The 22,637-nt window shown below is 35.7% G+C and overlaps 3 protein-coding genes across 3 annotated transcripts; 2 read left to right on the top strand and 1 right to left on the bottom strand.

Moving 5' to 3' along the window:
- Positions 1-11,941: 11,941 nt before the first annotated feature.
- On the top strand, positions 11,942-15,278 carry LOC145159455 (smr (Small MutS Related) domain-containing protein). The gene is made up of 5 exons (XM_079078444.1): positions 11,942-12,158; positions 12,523-13,260; positions 14,327-14,649; positions 14,741-14,810; positions 14,906-15,278. Exons 2-5 carry the CDS (start codon positions 12,605-12,607, stop codon positions 14,988-14,990), a joined length of 1,134 nt encoding a protein of 377 aa, XP_078934570.1. The 5' UTR covers positions 11,942-12,158; positions 12,523-12,604; the 3' UTR covers positions 14,991-15,278.
- Positions 15,279-16,745: 1,467 nt separating this feature from the next.
- LOC145159454 (SET domain-containing protein) lies at positions 16,746-18,730 on the top strand. Its single transcript, XM_079078442.1, has 4 exons — positions 16,746-17,192; positions 17,301-17,497; positions 17,572-17,803; positions 17,927-18,730. The coding sequence occupies exons 1-4, from the start codon at positions 16,800-16,802 to the stop codon at positions 18,593-18,595; spliced, it is 1,491 nt and encodes a 496-aa protein (XP_078934568.1). The 5' UTR covers positions 16,746-16,799; the 3' UTR covers positions 18,596-18,730.
- Positions 18,731-19,292: 562 nt separating this feature from the next.
- On the bottom strand, positions 19,293-22,034 carry VIP5 (plus-3 domain-containing protein). The gene is made up of 2 exons (XM_079078441.1): positions 21,878-22,034; positions 19,293-21,393 (listed from the first exon to the last, which is right to left on the bottom strand). The coding sequence occupies exon 2, from the start codon at positions 21,350-21,352 to the stop codon at positions 19,454-19,456; it is 1,899 nt and encodes a 632-aa protein (XP_078934567.1). The 5' UTR covers positions 21,353-21,393; positions 21,878-22,034; the 3' UTR covers positions 19,293-19,453.
- Positions 22,035-22,637: the final 603 nt, after the last annotated feature.

Here is a 22,637-nt window from a genome sequence, read left to right as displayed (position 1 = left end):
TCGACAGGTCATAACTTCTTCGTTATAACTCGGATTTCGGCATTCTTTATATATCCGTAATCCTTGTCACGACCACTACAACTTTCTTAATAGATATCGGCTTTATCTAATATTTATTTTCGACGCTCATTTTTATTCTTAATTAATTAAATCCTAGTAATTAAGCATAAAACACATAATATTCACATAATTCCTTTTCATTTCTTCAAAATGAGTTTCAAAGGTTAACCTAGACTATTATGTCAATATTAATGCCTGGCCTAGAAACACGGGCGTTACAATTCTCTCCTCCTTAGGATGATTCCGTCCCCGGAATCACACATCAACAAACAACTGCGGGTAGCGACTCATCATGTCACTCTCCGTTTCCCAAGTGAGATTGGGTCCATTCATATGTTTCCAATGCACAAGCACTAAATCGAACATTTTGCGTCGCAACTTCTTAGTCTTACGGTCAACGATTGCCTCAGGTTCTTCAATTAACCTCTTGTTTTCATCCAACCTTAATTCAGAAATGGGATTTATGTCGGGCACATCTCCCGTGAATTTTCTCTAATAACATACATGAAAGGTATTATGAATACCCTCTAGTTCTTCTGGTGATTCTAGCTTGTAAGCTTGATTCCCAATCCTCTGAAGAACTTTAAACGGTCTAATAAACCTTGGACTCAATTTTCCCCTCTTACCAAACCTTATAAGTCCCTTCCACGGCGAGACTTTAAGTAAAACTGAATCTCCAACTTCGAATGATATCGGTTGTCTTTTCTTGTCAGCATAGCTCTTTTGACGATCTTGAGCAGCTAACATCCTTTCCCTAATCATTTTCAATTTTCACGAGTCTGATGGACTATTTCAGGTCCCATAAACTGCTTTTCCCCAACTTCCAGCCAACATGACGGCGTTCGACACTTTTCTCCATACAAAGCGTGATAAGGTGCCATCTTAATGCTCGAGTGGAAACTATTATTATAGGAAAATTCTACTAGAGGTAAGTGTTCATCCTAGTTACCTTGGAATTCCAGGATACATGCTCTCAGTATATCCTCCAACGTTTGAATTGTTCGTTCGCTTTGACCATCGGTTTGCGGATGGTAAGCTGTACTCAAACACAACTTGGTACCCAATTCCTCTTGTAGACTCCTCCAAAACCTTGAGGTAAAACGGCTGTCACGATCAGATACAATCGTTAACGGAACACCGTGAAGCCTCACAATTTCCTTCACGTAAGAATTCGCAAGTTTATCCATAGACCATTTCTCGTTCGCTGCTATGAAATGTGCACTCTTAGTGAAGCGATCAACGACCACCCAAATCATGTCGTTACCGTTCTTTGTTCTGGGCAGTTTAGTCACAAAATCCATGGTGATGTCTTCCCATTTACCCATGGGTACAAGCAAAGGTTCTAAACTCCCATACGGTTTCTGATGTTGTGCCTTAACCCTAGCATATGTTACACACTCGGCCACATACTTAGCAACATCGAGCTTCATCGTTGGCCACCAGTAATAGGGTTTTAGATCCCTATACATTTTTGTACTGCCGGGATGAATCGAATACATGGTCTTGTGAGATTCTTCCATCAGAAGATCTCTTATTCCTCCCATCCTAGGTACTCAAATCCTATCTTTGAATACCTTCAGTCCTTGACTGTTTGTATCAAACACTAACGTTTTACCCAAACGTTCCTCCTTTCGGTCATTTTTCTCTAAAGCTTCCTATTGAGTTTTCTTTATACTTTCCACAATTGTCGAGACAACTTCAATTCTCAACGCTCTTGGCCTTTTCTTTTTCAAGATTTACCTTGGGACTGAGAGTATTAGCAACAACATTTGCTTTACCAGGGTGGTAAAGTATCTCACAGTCGTAGTCCTTGAGTAATTCTAGCCAACGTCGTTGCCTCATGTTCAATTCCTTCTGATTAAAGAGATATTGAAGATTCTTATGATCAGTGAAAAGTTTGCACTTTGTGCCATAAAGATAATGCCTCCATATATTTAAGGCGAATACTATCGCTGCCAACTCCAGATCATGAGTGGGGTAGTTCTTTTCATGCTCTTTCAATTGCCTCAATGCATACGCTATCATTTTATCCCTTTAGGTCAGAACACAACCTAACCCAACTTATTTAACAACGAACGCGATACTTCTATTGATCGCTTTGATCATCCTTTACTTCAATTTGGCTTAAGTCAAATGCTACACCGAACTTGGTTATCTGAACCACGTAATAAACTCATCGTAGTCGGACTCGATTCGATGTGACCTCTAGGGTCGGAATAGCAATCATCTTCTTAGTCATTACCGAAACGATGGTAATGACAGACTAGAATAAGACGGAATCAATTACTAGTTCCTTGGTAACCTTGTGACTTTCCCTGATCCAAGTGTGAGTCCTGTGCTTCCAGTAGTATAGATCTCTACTACTATTCACACCTACTCATACTCGTCCCAAGTATTGTCTCGCAGTCCCCAAGTCCTAAAATTACAAAACAATTTAACACATACGAATGTGTCCAATTAATCATAAAATTTTCCTAGACTCTACTAGGAATTCTTCCATGTGTATCTTCAAGCATCAATTATACTTCAACTTGGTTGGTGATGGAAATTCCAGACGATGGGACAACTTCAAGAATTACACCAATCATTCCATCATCCTGCCAATCGAAGGTGTACTTCAGACGTACCGTACCCCTCTAAACGTTCTGTTATTATATCATACATATTCTAAAGGCAAGATACCACTCTTACGATATCTTCTGATAGGTATCATTCACTATCATAAGGTTTTCATTTCCTCCATCTACTCAATTCTCTACGAGTCTTCACCATAACGTTTTGTACACCCAAGCAGACGTTCGGTGTACTGGGCGAGAATTTAAGATAGGAAAGCTTTATTTACGATAGACGAATAAATCTCCTTGTCACTCTGAAACGTTTACATGCTAGTTCTAATATCGTAGTCATACGCTTAGAATCCTAAACACATAAAGTTTCCAGATCAGGTCGGCAACAGACCATAGATCCGAACAAATAATAGCATATAAGGCATCTTTATAGCTATAACATAAAACATTTAACACATAAAACATTTTAGGCATCTTTCCTAAAATAAACTAGTGCTCGTGTCTAAAATATAGCAGACACTCATCTCACAATCATCGCTTAGCATTCTAAGTTTAAGTCTAGAAATCCTACAAATTCCTAGTTCACTTAAACTAATGCTCTGATACCAACTGTGACATCCCCAATTTCACGGCCAGAAAAGACCGATTTCGTTTATGCTTTTTAAAATAAAACCAGAGTAATCATTTGATTGAAAGTGTTGCGGAATTTGTTCCCAGAAAAAAAAACATGATAAATATGTTATCAAATCATTTATGAAGAAATGTATTTTATTCATTTAAACCACTGGGATGTCATTGTCAATACAAAAACATAAGCATAAACAAAACTTACATTCATTTACACTAGTGATCTACTTCTCTTTTTAATCTCTCAGTGTAAAGCAACATCGTATCGATACCTATGATACAATTAAACTGAGTGGGTCAGGCTTGGGAGCCTGGTGAGCATATAGGGTTTTCAACCCACAATAAATAAATTTATTATGTTTAAACATCAAACAATCAACCCAATTACCCAATCCCCATTATCTCCTTTATTTATTAAGAAGTTACCCTAAGAATCATCTATCACTCATTCCTAAGGAATTTTCCTAAGGAATAGGCACGAAGTCCATCGCTGCCCAAGGTTTATACTACCTACCGATTACGAGTCTGCTAACGTTCGAGAACACCTTATGAACATATAGTTCAAACATACCTACCGATTACGAGTCTGCTAACGTTCCTCTGGACTATCTAAAGTAGTCTGTGGCCGTTGTCTATACTCTGCTAGATGACTAGATCATATTAAACATTGATACCTCTCATCAATTTTTATTTCATCACACATCATCTAATTCATCTACCCATGTTTTACCCAACATATTTGTAGATAAAAATACATATACAGTTTAAAAACCTGTATAAATCATTCATTCATCATCCATCTCAAATAACTAAGCAATATATATTCACATAACACGTATTTTATATAAAATACTTCATATCTATGTGTAAGATGAAAGTAACTATACACTCACTTGATTTAATGATAATCAGGAAGCACTTCATTTCCTAAAACGATCGTTTCTAATAAAACCGGGAGTTTTATTGAGAAACCGGGCTCTGCGAGGGTTGGGCTTCATAACCGAAAAAATAAATTTCTCGGGCTTCTTGGGCACTTCGGGGCGTGTTTCGGGTGTTTGGTATAATAACGGGGCTTTGGGGGAAGTTGGAATGAAAGAAATATGGGTTTAGGGGTGTAAAATGACAAATTTCCAAAATATACCCGGGAGGTCTCGCACCCTTCTATTTATAGGGGCGAGGCTTCTGATCCAAGGGCTGAGAAGACTCCACGTGGCAGCAGATCCGAAGAGAAGGCAGGTGGCTCGCACGTGCGAGGGTCAGCTGTTGGCCTCTGATTGGACCGAGGTCTAGGTCCGAGGGTTGGGTCGTGGCGCTACGTGCGAAGCTCGGACACGTCAAGAAAGGGCACGCGTCGGACTCCTACTGGACCGCGCTTCGGATGCGAGGGCATGCGACACGCCTCGCCAGCTGGCTTCGGTGACTCAGCAATTTTGGACACCTGGCGCGTTATGAGCGAGGGTGACGTGGCCGAAGTCCCACCATGCGAAATTTCTCGAATTTGGCATTTTTTTCTCGATTTTTGTGCCAAAACTTCTAAAATCCATAACTTTCGCATACGGGCTCCGTTTTTCACGTTCTTTATATGCACGCGTAGGTAAAATTACGCTCTACAACTTTCGTTTAGACTTCGTCGGCTAATTTTGACTTTAAATTTTATATTATTATTTTTAACAGACCGGGACAGGAAATCCGTTAAAAATTCATAACTTCTTCATCCGACGTCCGTTTTCGTCTGTCTTTTTACCGTTGTACTACTATTGACGAGACCATCGATTCTCGTTTAGGTTGTGTCGGCTAAAAATCATTCGATCTAAAATTCGAGTTTTTAGCTGTCTACTGCTAAGCTGAAACTTAGAAAAATCATAACTTCCTCATACGAAGTCAGATTTGGACGTTCTTTTTATACATACTGTCGGTTTAACGAACACTACGACTTTCGTTTAGATCACTAAGGCTAAAAAGTAGTTTATCAAAAACTCACTTTTTACGTCATTCGGCACCGTGCCGGTTTTTTCGCGAAACTTCGACAGGTCATAACTTCTTCGTTATAACTCGGATTTCGGCATTCTTTATATTTCTGTAATCCTTGTCACGACCACTACAACTTTCTTAATAGATATCGGCTTTATCTAATATTTATTTTCGACGCTCATTTTTATTCTTAATTAATTAAATCCTAGTAATTAAGCATAAAACACATAATATTCACATAATTCCTTTTCATTTCTTCAAAATGAGTTTCAAAGGTTAACCGAGACTATTATGTCAATATTAATGCCTGGCCTAGAAACACGGGCGTTACACATGGTATTCTAGCCCGAGGCTGATTGGGCCAGGCATGAGTGTTTGTGTATGTGATTTGTTTGTGTGGTGGTACTTTGTGGGAACTCACTAAGCTTCGTGCTTACAGTTTCAGTTTATTGTTTCAGGTGCTTCAGATGATTGTGGCAAGGAGAAGGCGTGACCGAACACATCCTCGGTTTTACGACTGATTGGATCTTGGGAGACCTCTGATCTTAAATAATGTTTTGGAAACAATGGTTTTGTAAACACTTCTCTTAGTAAATGGGTTGTTTTGAAAAGTTTAAATTTGTTGTAAATTTTGGGATGTTACAATGGCCTTTTATGCGCGACACATAAAACATTTATATGACACGTACGGTTTAGAAGCTCGACACGTAGATAATTGTGAGTCATCATACACGTGTTGAAAGGTAAGTGACATGTAGTGCGATTTGGGACACGAAGCAGATTCTATGTTGTACATATGGATGCGACACGTCCACATAACCGACACAATGTGTATGTGCGTGTTCCGGCAGGGTATAAGTAGTTGGAACAGTTTCTTCGGTTATACCTTTTTCCGATCAAGATTTCCAAACATTCGGGTGATGACTCGTAGTTAGAGGAAGTGCATAACGACATTGTTTACAATGGTACGCCTATTGAGTGAGCGAATGTATTCTCTCGACTATTAGTACATAATTGTGTTTACGTAGCATAGATCGTGAAAGGTTGTTAAGACCCAAAGTAATTATTAGGGTTCATGATATGGTGTTATTATGATCTTAATGGTAAGTTTGATATTAATTCTGTGGAGGAATTCTTGATTTTTCTAGTGAAGGTTATAAACCCTAGTTTACAAAATTGTCTAAAATGTGAGATTTTGACTAACGTGTTACGAGATTATTCCGTTTACTAATTGTATGATGCTATTAGATGAGTTTGATAACAAGTATTTACCAAGTCGGTTAGTTATCAGGAAAATGATCAATGTGATATGTATTATGGTTAAGTTTTCAGTAATTTGGGACAAGTTCTGAGAAACTTGGTATGTTGTCCAAACAGGTTTGGACAAGCGATTGAGAATGTAGGTAGCGTATAATTGGAGATTAGAGTAAAATATATTGTTCACTAACTAGCCAGGTGAGTACATGAGGATTTTCTAGGTACATAGCAATGTTTATATGAAACTATTTATATAAAAATGATTATATAAAAGTATTTGATAGCAAGCATGTTGTTTTATGGAAAAGGTTTCAAAATAAAAGGTTAAAGTGTTCCCAGGTTTTTTTATATTGTTTATAAAAGGGGAATCCTGGTATTTAAAATGGTTTGAAAGGTTAGCAATTCCATGTGTTAAAGTTTTGAAATATTTTTTTAAACGAAAGGAGGCATTGCGAGTTATTTGATTCATGTGTTATGTTTTTGGGTTTTGTTCAAAAACTAGTTTCAAAAACATGATTTTTAGAAACATAAGACTTATAATATTTTGAATAACATAAACAAGTTAAACCCACCAAGGATCATCTTGCAAAGTTTGGAAAGAAAACAAACACAACCAAAGAAGAAGAATAACAAATAACAATATTTGTAGTTATTTGGATCCTCTTAGGAGGCTTGAAAGTTGATGAAGAATGATGAACTTTAGAGACACCAACAAGAAGCCAACTTGAACTTCAAGAGAGTATAAAAGCAAGTAATATCTTCAAGAGATAGTCAAAAGTGAGAGAACATGCATCATAAGATGCATGTTACGGTTTTGTATCTTAAGCACCAAACAAATGAAAGCCTTTCTTTTATTTATATAACATGCCCAAAATACATGGGTCTTTAACCATTAAGCACCCATGCTTCTACTAGCTAGATTTGTCCCTCATGCTTCTTAAGAAAAGCCATACTTTTATTTAAATAATCAAAAGACATGTCTTCCTTTTGTCTAGCCATATTTTCGAAAGTAGGAACAAAGAAGAAGACAAAAGCCTTTTATATTTTATAAAGCAAGTTTATAAAATATAAACTTTAACTTTTTGGTAAAAGACAAAAGAATTTATCCAGTCCAAAAAGTTGTGAATGACTTAATAATTCATACCATATGAATTATGTAATGTTACTTGCTAATGAAAATTATTATTTCCTAGAAATAAATAATTTCCAATTTAATTATAAGAGTTTATTGAATATTTATTAGAATAAATTTCTAATAAATAATCAGTTGTATCAAGTTGTTGTTAGTGTGACCCATTAGTATCATATGTTAATTAGCAATATCACTTTAATATGATTCTTGAGCATACTAGATCTTTCAATCTCCCACTTGCGCAAGATTCATATTAGACCGATATAGACAGTGGTGAACGTCTAACAACATTTCACTGCCCCCATAAACACACGACTTTGTGCCATTCTATCGACGCCCTATTCCCAAAAGCTCCAAGCTACAATTAGTATATAAGGTATGTTTATCAGTTATCCCTTTGTCACATACATCATGTTAAACATGAGATACAGATTTCAATCAATCTCATATGGTGTTCAACTTTTGTTAAGGCGCCTTAGATGTCTAACTCTCAACACATAAGAGGAACAAATCCCATCTTGACTACATAAGCCTCTTGCATAGTTCATACCATACTTGAAATGGCTTTTATAACTGCCCGGTTAAGGACCAACATTTGACCATATCAAAGCACATCATTCTCCATACTTAAGTCCCACTATGTATCTCAGGTGTTAAAGATACATATATAGTACCTTTTAATCAAGTATCATTCATGATAACGATCCATGAGATGATCTTGATACGGGTGAGTTCAATACCAGTTCTCTGAAAAGTACCTATGAAACTTGGTTACAACCCATTGCCTACCTTCATCTGGTGAAAGTCAACCAATCCAATTCATATTAATCTTACTTCATAATTTCTCCCACAATGATAACAGACTATGGACTTTTAGAATAATAAGATTATTCATGGATTAAACGTGTTAATATAGAACATAACAAGTATTGATGTTATGATCATATCCCAATATATCAAAACATTATATAATAGTTATTGTCACAATGTTCCAATATCCAAATACTAGATCCAAATCAAAATCCCATTTCTAGAACAATAAAGTCTTATAGCTGAAGTGTGACCATTCATACTTAGCTCATAAAAAGGACTTTATTCATGGGTTCAACTAAACTTAATTTGTGTGAATTTTGTGAATACTATCATCTCCATATTTGACTAGGTTTACTTAAATATCTTGGAGTATATGATTGGTGTTCTTTCATGACATGGAGTCTCTTAGCTGGATTAAGTATACTCTCTCGAAGCCACAAAGATTTTTATGTGATCCTTAAATGACATATATCAACATAGTTTTTCAATGAACTCATTCGTCCAATCATATTAGATTTAAACTTCTATAGTATTGTACTCTTATTTTGTAGTATATTGTGTCATTTTGTATTGGTTGGACCTTATTCCAAAAAAACTTACTCTTCATCTCACTATAAAGTCATAATCTAATTATAAATCATAACTATATATATTTGTTTAGAAATCAGAATCTTATGTAGCTCTTTACATGAAGATTTTTATTCTAAACTATATGTCTCATATACATTCTCTTAGTTCTTCTAAAGTACTATTAGAATGTTTCTATAGTCATCTGGTGACTTAACTATGTATTCAGTTGGTATATTATAATATGCTCATAGCATGATCATATATCAAGTCTTATGCATAATATAACATAAACGATGGATTCATTTGCCAATTAAATTGAATATAAATCATTTTCAGCTAGTTCAAGCCTATAAGCTAGGTCGTTTTGAGGCTGGCTCAAAACTTAGTGCCTTGTGACAATACCAAGATTCCTCCAAAGGAATTTTGTATCTTGATCCATTTCAAGATATTGTCCATATATGAATAAAGATATAAAACTTTTAACATTAATTTTATATATCCCTATAGATTTTACATTCCAAGAATGTATATTGTCCTTCCTAAGTCTTTCATTTTAGAAACACATTCTGAGTCAAGGTGAAAAGGCCTGACATGGTCAGAATGTAATTTCTTATGATTCAGTATGTCTCATTCATACAAGATTAGGAATGTCACTATGCTCCCACTAGTTCTTAGTAAACACACATGTTCTATTCATTTTGATATAAAAACATACCTTATGGTTTTACATTAAAATGATGATTACACCATTGAGATGTTTGCTTTATATCCACAAGTGGATCTCAGGCTCTACTTATTTTATTAGGATAACATGGATTAAGAAAACCTCCAGACTAATCTATATATATATATATATATATATATATATATATATATATATATATATATATATATATCTTCTAGTAGATGTCTATTAAGAAAAAAGGTATTTCTTGAAATCTATTTGCTATATCTCATATTGAGAATATGAATTTATAGTAAACAATATCATTGTTGATCTAATCATAGCTACTTGTGAAAAAAGGTTTTGATCACAGCCAATGCCATGAGTATGATAAAGTGAATTTCTTGACTAACCCGGTAGAAGGAAGGTGAACCTTTAGACCGACTGACGTTTTGGTTGGGTTGGGTTGGAGGGAAACACGCTTCTGTGGACCTTACAGGGGTATCATATCTCGTGGAATTGAGGGTTGTGGGTTTCAAGGCGGAACATGCTGTTTTAAAAGTTGTCACATGCAATGTCACAAAACATGATAAATTGTTCATGAAGAATCAACACGTGTTCATAACATTTGCGTTTGATACATTCGGTTTCTTCACACCGGATGCGATGATGCTTCTTAATAGAGTACAACGGATCATGTATAACGATGTTATGTCCCATAGATCTATAGATGTAGTTTTCAAAAGAATTGGTTTTATCATACAAAAAGGTTTAACGGAGCGGCTTGTTGCCCGTTTGCCTTCTCACTCATTGTATTGTGATAACCAATTGCTATATGAAACAAATATATATTGGTTTTTTGGACCGATTAAACAGTTAAACCATTAATCTGATTAAAAAAAAATCTGGGTCGATTCTAAATTTTTTTGATAAATGTTAGACTAAAATTTGATTCAAACTAAAAAATCAAAGTACCAAACTAATCCCAAACCGAACTAGTCCATTGTCATCCACATAAAAATAAGTTTATACTAAAAATTGAAAGGGAATATGACATATTAAGGTAGTTAACTTTTCGGTTTGTTCACATCTGGGTAACTATTTTTTTTGTATACATCTAGGTAACAAACTTGTTGGAGGTGTTCACATATGACCATTATGACCTGCTATAGCAGGTTACATCCTAGATGTGAACACTTTTAACAAACTCATTACCTAAATGTGTACAAAGGAAATAGTTACTCAAATATGAACAAAACGAAAAGTAAGAGTAAATTACACGAATGGTTCCTGTGGTTTGGGGGAATTTGTGTTTTTGGTCCCAAACTTATTTTTTTAACTCGGATGGTTCCTGTTGTTTATTTTTGTTGCGTGTTTGGTCCCTGTCTTACCTAAAAAGACTATTGTGTCCTTATTAGTTTATTTTTTTTAATTAATTTTCTTATTTAATCTTTATATATTTAAAAAAAAATTTAATAGACATCACATATCTGTATCTCCTCACCATCCCATCTTTCATCATCCTCAACTTCTATTTATTTTTCATATTTAGTGATATCGACGTCTTCACCATCTCTTCTTTTTTCGGTCCTTCAACTCCGTCGAATCAACACCACACCCACTAAAGATGAAGAGACAGTCTATTTTAAATAAGACAATTAATTAAAAAATAAATTAATAAGGGCACAATAGTCTTTTTAGGTAAGACAGTGACCAAACGCGCAACAAAAATAAACAGTAGGGATCATCCGAGTTAAAAAAATAAGTTAGAGACAAAAACACAAATTCCCCCAAACCACAGGGACCATTCGTGTAATTTACTCTTATTTTTCGTTTTGTTCATATTTGGGTAACTATTTCCTTTGTACACATTTAGGTAAAAAGTTTGTTAAAAGTGTTCACATCTAGGATGTAACCTGCTACAGCAGGTCATAATGGTCATATGTAAACACTTCCAACAAGTTTGTTACCTAGATATGTAAAAAAAAAGATACTTACAACAAACCGAAAAGTTAATTTTTTTTTATTTTGGAACGACAAATCTACACTACTCTTAAACTACTCCTAATACCACCTATGTCTCCAATGAGACTTGAACCCTCAACCTCGAGGAGGGAGGACAACACCCGATACCGCTGGGCTAGAAGCCATTTGGTCATATTCCCAAATTGAAATATATTCTATAAGTTTATACTAAAAATTGAAATATACTCGTTTTAGGTAAACAAACATATTCAATTATTTAGCATTTATATTGGTTCCGATTGACAGCGGGCGAACGATATTGATAGTTTGATACTTAATTATTGAAGGTGATCGTCACCATAACCGCAGACCGAAAAGGGTAAAATCCTAATGGCCCAAACGAACGCGCAAAAGAAATTGAGAAGAAACAAAGCGAACGCAGTCGACGACCGAACGTGGGGAGGCACAGGTTCACGGCCACAACCCACGGACGACGAACATCAACTTCCAACTACTTTCGAGCCCTAATTTGGTAAATCTCCTTCAATCTGTTTATCTATTTGCACAAGAAGTTTGTTCAATTCCAAATGTTTGGGAGCTTTTGATTTTTTGATTTTTTTTTCTTGTTTTCCTAAAGCGTATACTGTTGTAATTGAAATTGTTATTGAAAGCTGATAATTACGCATATAATTTGTTGATGATTACTGTTTTTGCGGCGTTGACTTGTTTGAAACGGATAAGGAACCGAGTAATTTTTTTTGTTTAAGTGCCAAAAAGCTAAAATTGTTGGTGATTACTTATGAATTGTGTTCCTGTAATGATGCACAAATCCGGAATTCCGGATATCCTTTATCACACTCATATGTTCTCCTTTTCTGTGGTATTTATTTCACCAGGTTTTCCACTTTGTTCTGCAAGCTCAAACAGGAGAGGAATTGCATTGTTATACATGAGAGTGTTTTTGAAAGCTAAAGCTACATGAATATGTCTTGGAAGAGGGCCAAAACTCCTGGATGGGCTGCATTCGACCCTAATAAACAACAAAAACAAGTCAACAATGATGAAACACACAATGACCCATACCCACCTATCTCAACCAATATTCATACATCTTATCAAAGTCAAAATCATTCAAGAAATCTTGATCTTAATGGGAGATCTTTCTCCTCTGTTCTCACTCACTCATCAAGTCTTCCAGATATGATATCTAATGATCTTCAAAATGTTCCAACTACTTTAATGGAAAATAATCACAATGAAAGGGTGATTGTCAAGTCTAAGGAAATCAATATCTCTCAAGTTTATGGGAAGCTCAAGGAGCTTCATCCATGGGCTGATGAGAACTTGATAGAGGATATAGTGGCAGCTGTAGATAATGATATTGACAAAGCCTCGACTCTACTTAAAGAGATGACTTCCCCTGGTAGTTTGCAGGAAAAGAAGGAAGCAGAGTTTGAAGAGAATATTGAGGAACTGTTAGATGACCATGGTTTGTCTAGGAAGGTGGTTGTTGATGATAATGTAGGCCTAAGGCTTATTATTGATAGCTTGAGTATGATTCCAGTGGAACCTGAATGGGAAGATGATGATGACATGTACATAATGCATCGGAAAGAGGCCATCAAGGCTATGAGGTATGCTTACAATAATTAGGCTTTTAGGGTTTTGTACAATTTTTTAGGGCTTTAGGATCTTTTGAAGATATGCTTACCTTTTTTTTTTTTTTTTTTAACTCAAATGATATATTTTTTAGGCTCTACTTTCTTATTCAATTGTGTATCTAGTTAGGGGCTATGTTTTTTTTTTTTTTTTTTTTTTTGACTTAATGGGTTAAGCATTTCATCTGGACATATCATTGCCCTTTTCTTTAAACATCAATGATTTTTGTGTATGGCTCATTTATCTATTATGCACCAAGAATCATTGTGATTTAGGACTCAGAATATGTCATTCATTTTACATTATATATACCTTTTAATTGTCAGGAAATGCCTTAATTACAGGTTTGGTCCCTTTTTGATTTAGGAAATTATATTTTTGGTCCCTATAGTTTTTAGTTTTAAAAGGAAATGGATTAGTTACAGTTTTGGTCCCTGTAGTATTCAATTTAGGAAATAGATTAATTACAGGTTTGGTCACTGTAGTTTTTAATTTAGAAAATTACACTATTGTTTCCTATAGTTTTTAATTTCATTTTAATTGTCAGGAAATTCCATAATTACAGGTTTGGCCCCTGTAGTTTTTAGTTTAGGAAACTACACTTTTGGTCCCTATAGTTTTTATTTTAAAAAGGAAATGGATTAGTTACAGTTTTGGTCCCTGTAATATTTAATTTAGGAAATGGATTAATTACAGGTTTGGTCCCTGTAGTTTTTAATTTAGGAAACTACACTTTTGGTCCCTATAGTTTTTAGTTCTAAAAGGAAATGGATTAATTACAGTTTTTGTCCCTGTATTTTTAAATTTAGGAAATTACGCATTTGGTCCGTGTAGTTTTCAATTCTAAAATTAGGAAATGGATTAATTACAGGTTTGGTCCCTGTAGTTTTTAATTTAGGAAATTACATTTTTGGTCTTTTTTTCTCATTTTGGTATGTCATAATTTATATATTTGAGATACATACACACAAAATAATTCAAAAGAAAGGAAGAGAGATGATCTATTTATTAAAACAAATAATAAAATAATTATATGGCCAGGTCAGCCTCTCGATACTCAAAAGCAGCTAAAGAGGCGTATCTAAGAAGAGATCATGCAACTGCACATGAGTTTTCCTTAAAGGCTAGAGAAGAATGGAGTGCTTCTGAAAAGCTTAATGCAAAAGCAGCAAATGAAATTTTAGCAATCAGAAACTCTGAAAATGATGATTGGAAATTGGATTTACATGGTCTTCATGCATCAGAAGCAGTGCAAGTTTTACAACAACACTTACTCAAGATAGAATCTCATGTGTCAGTGACTCGTTCTACAAACCCTAATAAACAACAATTATCTAAGCCAAGATTGTTAGAAGTCATTACAGGTAAGTAACCATCATTAAATTTCTTTGATTATATTACTTGTTTAGGAAGTTAAAAAGCAATGATTGGTGTAATTTACTTGTGATTGTGAAGGGAAAGGTAGTCATAGCAGAGGACAAGCAGCACTTCCAATAGCAATAAAAAGCTTTCTCACTGAAAAAGGGTGTGTTTTCTTCATCTTTTTTATATACTTTTGGAGTTTATAAAAATAAGTAAAAAAAAAAAGAAGAACCATAATACCCTTTTTATTGACAACAGGTATTATTACTCTGAGGCAAGGATTGGGGTTATAACAGTGCAACCTAAATTTCGTCAACTGTCAACTATTCTATCAAGTACATAGTGGTTTTGTACTACTAGAAGTTTTCTGGTTGACTTTTGGGAATTAAATGGACTACTTTTTTTTAACTTTTAGATTCATTTAAAAAGTTTGTTTTTCTCAAGTTATATGATAACATTAAAAAACATAGAACAATTGGTGTTAGAAGTGTGGTAATTCATTTGTATAATTTATTTTTCTGGGAATTAATAGGCTTGAGATTGGAGATTTAAAATCGGTTCTATTGTGTAGGATATTGATTATGTATTGACATTGTTTTATAAATAAAACATTGCAAGGATAATAGTATAATACACCATGCGGATTTTAGATTATGTATTGACATTGTTTTATGGTTTTGAAAATGCATCCATGACTTGTTAAATAAAATGTGGTGACGTGATGTATTAATAGTTTTTTTTTTTTTTTACTTAATGAACTTAAATTTTGTGTGATGCTATTTGACTTAATACAAAAAAGGCTTTGACGTATAAAGTGAAAGAATGGAGGGTTTATGTGTTCAAATGGGTAAAATGGTCATCTACTTTAGGTTTAAAAAAACTCAGAATACCAACATAGGTTTATTTGGTCTAAAAAGTATTTGATCGCAGCAACATTTTTTTTTTCATACATAAATATTTTATTTTAATGGAATAAAAAAAGCGTGCCCTCAAGGAGGGCATCTCTAACCCACTCTAAATCCTATATGGTGTAAACTCATCTTTAAATCTCACTCTAAATTCTATTTTTTAACATTGAATGGTGTAAACTCGTCTTTAAATTTGGTGTTATAATATGCTTTTGCATAAAAGTTATGTCAAACTTTTACGTGTTAAGAGGTTATTTGCTAGACTTTGAATTTTGAGAGGTTTTAATTTTTAAGAGGCTCTAAACTTTTAAATCTTAATTTTTAAGAGGTCGGAGAGAACCATAAGAGGAAAAGGGAGGTGGTCGTGTGAAAAAAAAAGAGAAGATATGAAAAAGGTTTGCTGAAAAATTATGATATTTTCAGAACACGCTTTTTTTTTTTTTTTAATCCAGATACAACTCATTCTCTTAAAAGTTAATAAGCTACTTAAAATTAAGAGAATATCAAACATTAATGACTCTTGATTTAAAAAATTAAAAGGCTATCAAACAAACCCTGATTAATATATCTTTTAATGCCATTTTAATTTCCCACCTCATAGTATCATACAAACTATTTGGAGATAAATTTAGAACACATAATCATTCATCCATCATATTTTTTGCATGGTATCGCTATTCATACTCTCTTGTAGTCATCAAGGTTTCATCAACTGACATAACATCTAATCTTCCTACAACTAAGTTCGTCTTGTGTAATCGGTCTCACAACCAATGTGCTCAGAACAAAAAACAAAAAAAATATCTATGTTTGAACCTCATACATCATTTATGGATTCTTATATCCTTACTGTTAGGACAAACATATAAGACAGACTGTTCCATTTATAGATTTAGATATTGATGTATACATGAATATTGACAACCAATAGGATATCGAACCTTTGTTAACAAAAACTATTTGTTTACTCTTTTGTATTATACTTATGTAAATATTAAACCTAAGCCGGTATACAAAAAGTGATATTGAGTTATTGACACATTTTGGAAGAGAGAAAGTTATTGGGCCCAAACAGGTTTAATTCCAAACCTGATGAATTAGAAATGGGCTCAAAGGAAATTGCATGCTAAGAGCCCACTTGGTTTCTAAACCTACATAACTACATGACAATATGACATTATAACATCATGTTGATGTGGGGATAAAATAAAACGTCCTAAACGACCGCCACCACGCCTCCGGCGATGGCCAGCAGCCGGCGAATGAGAGCATTCAAGCGGTGGATGAAATATCAATCAATAGAATACAGCGACGCACTGGACCTCATAGTTCAACAAGAAGACCACCAAGTTTGGGTGAAGGCATTGTGTGATATACACGAAGGCGACCTCATCGCCACCATCCCCAAGCGCAGTTGCCTCACTGTCAAATCGTCCGCCGCCTGCCGCCTCATTGAAGATTTCTGTCTCGAAGGTTATATGGCACTCTCCGTCGCTCTAATGTTCGAGAAAAGCTTGGGACAAAACTCCTCTTGGTATGATTATCTCCACCTCATGCCAGACTGCAACCCCGACGTACCCTTGCTCTGGTCTCTTGATGAAATTGATCAGCTCCTAATGGGCACAGAGCTTCATAAGGTTAGGTTTTAGGTTTTACTCACCAATCTAGATGATTGATGCATCAAATTTTGATCGAGTTTAGATGATTAGACTAACCGTTGATCACTGTGGGATATGTGTAGACAGACAGTTAAAGAAGATAAAGCTCTTGTATACGATGATTGGAAAGCATGTATTGTGCCTTTTGTGGAATCGGCTCCAATAGAACTAAATCCAGAAGATTTTGGTGTTGAACAGTACTTTGCTGCAAAAAGTTTGATCTCTTCACGTTCATTTCAGATAGATGATCATTACGGATTTGGGATGGTTCCTCTGGCAGACCTGTAAGTTATTGAATCTGTTTGTGTGGCTTTTAGTTTGATAGTTCTCTGTTCTTATTTTCTTCATGATGCTTCAGATTCAATCACAAGACGAATGCTGAGGATGTACACTTCACCTCTGTATCTGATGATGATACTTCCGAAAACATGGAGGAACAGGTTGATGATGATGATAGGGATGGAGATCCTCAAAATCAATCAAATGTCGCCTCACCAAAAAGTGATTTTAATGGTGATGATGATGGTGTTTTCCCAACCACTGAAATTTTGGAAATGATTATGGTGAGGGATGTTAAAGCTGGAGCCGAGGTTAGCATCTTTCTCATACTTGTGACATAGAACATTATGTAATAATTCATTCCCTTGTTTTCCTTATTCCATTACCCCCTCCATTACATTCCATCTAACCAAACAAACCGAATTCATTTTCAGGTGTTCAACACATACGGATCAATGGGTAATGCTGCATTGCTCCACAGATACGGATTCACCGAACCAGATAACCCATACGACATCATAAACATAGATCTAGACATGGTCCTCCAATGGAGTTCATCTCTATTTTCATCTCGTCACACAAGAACTCGTCTTTCATTTTGGAAATCATTATTACATTTACATCATCCTGAATCCCAAAACCAGCAAATCGAATATTTTGAAATATCTTATGATGGTGAACCAGAGCTCGAGTTGCTTAAATTGATATTCATAATCTTACTACCTGAAAAAGAGTACAACGACTTATATCTCGGGGATTCAAATGGTCAGAAATTTGGTAAGTCAAGGATTGTATTGGGTGAGGTGAGTGAAACGAATAAGAAAGTTTTGTTGACTGAGAATGTGCGAGGTGGGTTGTTGTCAGTGGTGGATATTAGGGAAAGGTGTTATGGGTTGAGATCAATGGAAGATGATGTTGAAGCATTGAGGGAGTGTTGTAATAATGTTTTGGAGAAAAAGTTGTATCATTCGTTGGTGTTGCGGGTTAGTGAGAGGAGGATTTTGGAGAAGCTTAGGGCGTATGCAGGTGGAGGTGGAAGTGGAAGGTGGATTAATAGTGGTTGTAATGGATCTACCATGAAGAAGAGTGTACAAAAGAGATGACAGGGCAATTATTGGTATTTATGGAGTGACTTTTGGAAGTTAAAGTGGTTGCTAGCTTTTCAGTGTATTCCAGTTTTGTTATTTTTTTTTTTGATACCCAAGACTTGATTTTATTGAACCGGATAATTTCGATGATGAATTTTGGTCATACGACTAGGACTTATTTTTAATTTATAAATTCTTTCTGTTTTAGAAACAAAGAGGTTCCAATTCTATTTTCGGTTTGGCCTATTTTAATCCTTACAACATTATACTTTGAACATTCTACCTAAGAATGTCATCCAAAAAGAAAGCAATTTTTTAACTGTTATAGTTTGGCATGTTTTTCTAAGTCAAATGATCTAAATAACAAAAAGTTCTGAAGTACAATGCTATTATATGGTAGGTTTTTCAAAGTTCAATGCTGTAATAGAAATAAATTAATGGTGGATATGATAATAAACATAGAAATGAAAGTCCGTTGCTACATTTTGCATTAAGCCCAAAGAAATATTAACACAACCAGAGTATATAATTCAAGTTCATATCAACCATCAGTTGCCAAAGCATGATGGCTGATGCAAATGGCAATTATGTACCAAATACCACCCAAACTAACAAAAAGAGGTACATCAGAAACAAAATGATGTGTCAAAGTACAAATATCATGAACTATAATTTCAAAGTACAATGTCCTAAAAAACATTGGGAAAAACAATGCTATAATTTAGTAGATTTTTCAGATTACAAATAAATGAAAGTACGTTGCTATTTTTTGTGGTTAGCCCAAAGAAAAACAACACAACCATAGCAATAACATAACATAATTCAAGTTCATATCCACCAACATAAGAAAGCATAAACCATTTTACTACCATATCAAAGGAGACCCATCCGTCTCTTGTAATCACTAACAGACAGTGTCAACGCATGCCTCCTCCCATCATTCTCCGGCACCTGGCACCCAACCGTCGCCTCTATCCTCTGTTTCCGTGCCATAAACCCCGCCTGTACCCCATGGGGCCCACCAAACTTCTGAAGCATAGCCAATGAAATCGGAAGCTCAAAATCATGCAACATATTCGACTCCGTCCCCTGATCCACCGGAGCACTCGTATCCACCAACTTCCCAGCATCCGCCGCTGCCTCCAGTGCCGCCACCGTAGCCACCACACCACCACCCACCACCGCCTCCGCCGCCTGCCCACCATTCCCTTCACCCACCGCCTCACCAGGCTTCGGAACATAGTAATTCCTCGACCGGGTCCACCGCCTCGAAAACGGATCATATCCCGCTTCACCCGCTTTTAAACCCGTAGCCACTGGCTTCACTTCGGACGCATTTTTAAAATTCTCAACTCGATTTTTTCTATTCATTTCCGCGAGTCTTATCGCTTTTTTATCCTTTTGTTGTGTTTGTCTGGAAGCTTCTAGTTCTAGAAGCTTTGCTTCAATCTTTTCAACTTCCACATAATCCTGCTTCGCTCTAGCCACTTCTATGTCTCTCCTTAATCGATCTTTTTCAGCTGCAACATTCAATGGTCTTCTTATCGTTGACTTTTTCTCCTGTAACATTTGTTTGACTGTTTCAGCAGAGTATACAAAAGTATTGGTTTTTTCAATGGCTTCCCGCTTTTCCAACACCTCCTGTTTGCTAGGCATCCGTCCACCGTGGCGGTCAACCTCCCGGATCAACTGGTCAAACTCTTCTTTCAAAGGCGGGGAATCTGAAATCATCGCCATCTGCCACCTGGCGGCTGAGTTTTCATTTCCCCAAACGACATTTAAGTATTTATGAGTCATTTTATTTTCTAATTTGTATTGTTTATCGGGATCGGCGGCATCCACGTTTCTAACGATGCAAAGGCGGTAAATCGGACCGGATTTGGACTTTCCGATTCCGACCCTCACGAAACAACCGACGATTAACTCCTCAAAGAACGGCTCCATGAACCATTTTGCCAGTTTTGACCTTCGGATTGTGATTCCCTTCACGTCTTCATATTTAAGAACCGAGGACTCTTTGGACATTTTCTCGTCATCACTATCGCCCATTTCGCCCGTTGAGTCTTCATCTTCACTGTGGGACCCGCTGTCACTACGGCTCGAGTTGCTTAAAGGAGCTGGAGTGAAGGTCTTTCGTTTGACTGTAGACTCTGTGTCTCTTCGTTTCCAGTTAGATTCTGGATCCTGCTGGCGGAGTCGTTTCCGGGCACGGAGTTCGTTCAATGCGCCGTCTTTTGCAGCTGCCCGGTCGGCTGACCGGGCAGATGACCGGACTGCCCGGTTGACCGTGTGAGTTGGGGGGCTGTCTTTTCTCTGATTCGATTTTTCTGTTTGTTTCTTGATTCTGTTCTTCAAGTCTTTATCGTTTTTTTTATTGGCACGTTCAGCGAGTATTTGTTCTCGTTCGAGTTCTGACATTTTTGCGAGTTTTTGTCTGTCTTCTTCGCCTTTGTAAAGATCGCTTCCAACTGAGTCATCATCACTGTCTCTTTCACGATCATATCTATCATCATCATCATCTTCATCGTCTTCACGGCTGCTGCTGTGTTCATCATCATGTTCTGAAGGATCTATTCGTTTCTTTAAAGGAACTTGAGAGACAGAAGGCTTTCTGCTATTATACCCACGATCATTGTCTGAATCATCATCTCTTGAATCACTTCCATCATCGGAATATGAACCCTTTCGTTGTCTTCTTGATGGTGTTGTTGAATGCTGGTTTCTTCCTGTTCTTCCTGCTGCTTCAAGAAGCATCTCATCCAAATCCGCCATGATTGTTGATCAGTTACAAACACTGATTGTTTTTAAATTTCCTGCATGGTTTGTAGCAAATTGTAACTTTGCATTTAGAATCAATTGCTGCAAATCTCATCGATGAAAAGAGAGCGGATTTTTACACATGAACAAAGGGATGAATCATATGATAACTTTAGAAAACAGAAATTGCATACACAAGAGAAGTCCAAGGATAAAATCACATGGATTGTATAACCAAATCATGCGGATTCAATACGTTCTAAGAAGAAATAGTTGAATACCACTATCTGAATCATATACAGACTAACCGCAAAAAACAAATGAAAAGCTAAAAAAAAAATCACAAACCCTAAATCAGAACAGATACACGATTACTCTTTAGGATTCGAGACATTTAGCTGTTCGAATAACACCAACTAAAGTTTTAAATCACCAATTCATACACTAAGTCATAGTTTGACGGTTAACGGATCAACAAAGGAAAAAAAAAAGGTTCAGGTGAGGGATTGCCGGATTGGGGATTTAGGGTTAGAGCGTTACCTGGTTTTAAGAGAACGGAGTTCAGAGAACGAATAGCGGTAGGAGCGTCGTCTCCGTGTGAAGAAGATGTCGCCTGAGATAGTATCAGCAGCCGTCCGGCAGGTGCAGAGGTGATCTGTGTTGGACGTCGGAGATGGAAGTGAGTTTTATAGGATGCTGATAAAGTTACTTTCATAAATGTTGTATAGTATCTAGTTTTTGGGAAATTACAAGAGGACCAAACTTATAAAAAAAATGAAAAAAATAATAGTACTACTTTTTTTTAAAGGGAAACAAAGAAATCTAACCACTAAAACTGTATTTGAAAAAAATAAAAAATATATATATTTTTTGCAAAATAACCATTTGGTCCGGAATGGGATATTTCGGACCGAGAAAAAACAATTTTTCTAACAAAAAGTATATTTCGGACTAATATTTCGGACAAATAGTCTGAATACCGAACTAAAATTTCGGATTTCGGAAAAAAAAATCTCCGGAATTTCAAGAATATGTCAAAATCCGAAGAACAATTCCGAAATTTCAAGAAAAAAAACCGTTTTTACTTAAATCTAACAAAAAGTTAAATAAACATAGTAGATGTAAATATTGGTACTTAAAATCAGACATTTTATTGAAAATATGTGATATTAAATACTTCGAAATAAACATTTTGTATATAAGAAGAAACTTTTTAAAAAAAAAATATGGAATATGAACAGTACTCAGAAATTAGGCATTCCGGAGAAAATAGTTATTTTTCAAAAACTTAAAAAAAATG

The sequence above is a fragment of the Lactuca virosa genome, chromosome 2 (assembly GCF_052849685.1).
Source record: "Lactuca virosa cultivar CGN04683 chromosome 2, Lactuca_virosa_CGN04683_v6, whole genome shotgun sequence".
NCBI lineage: Eukaryota > Viridiplantae > Streptophyta > Magnoliopsida > Asterales > Asteraceae > Lactuca > Lactuca virosa.
Note: the sequence above shows the minus strand (reverse complement) of the source record. Positions and strands in the feature narration are given on the sequence as shown.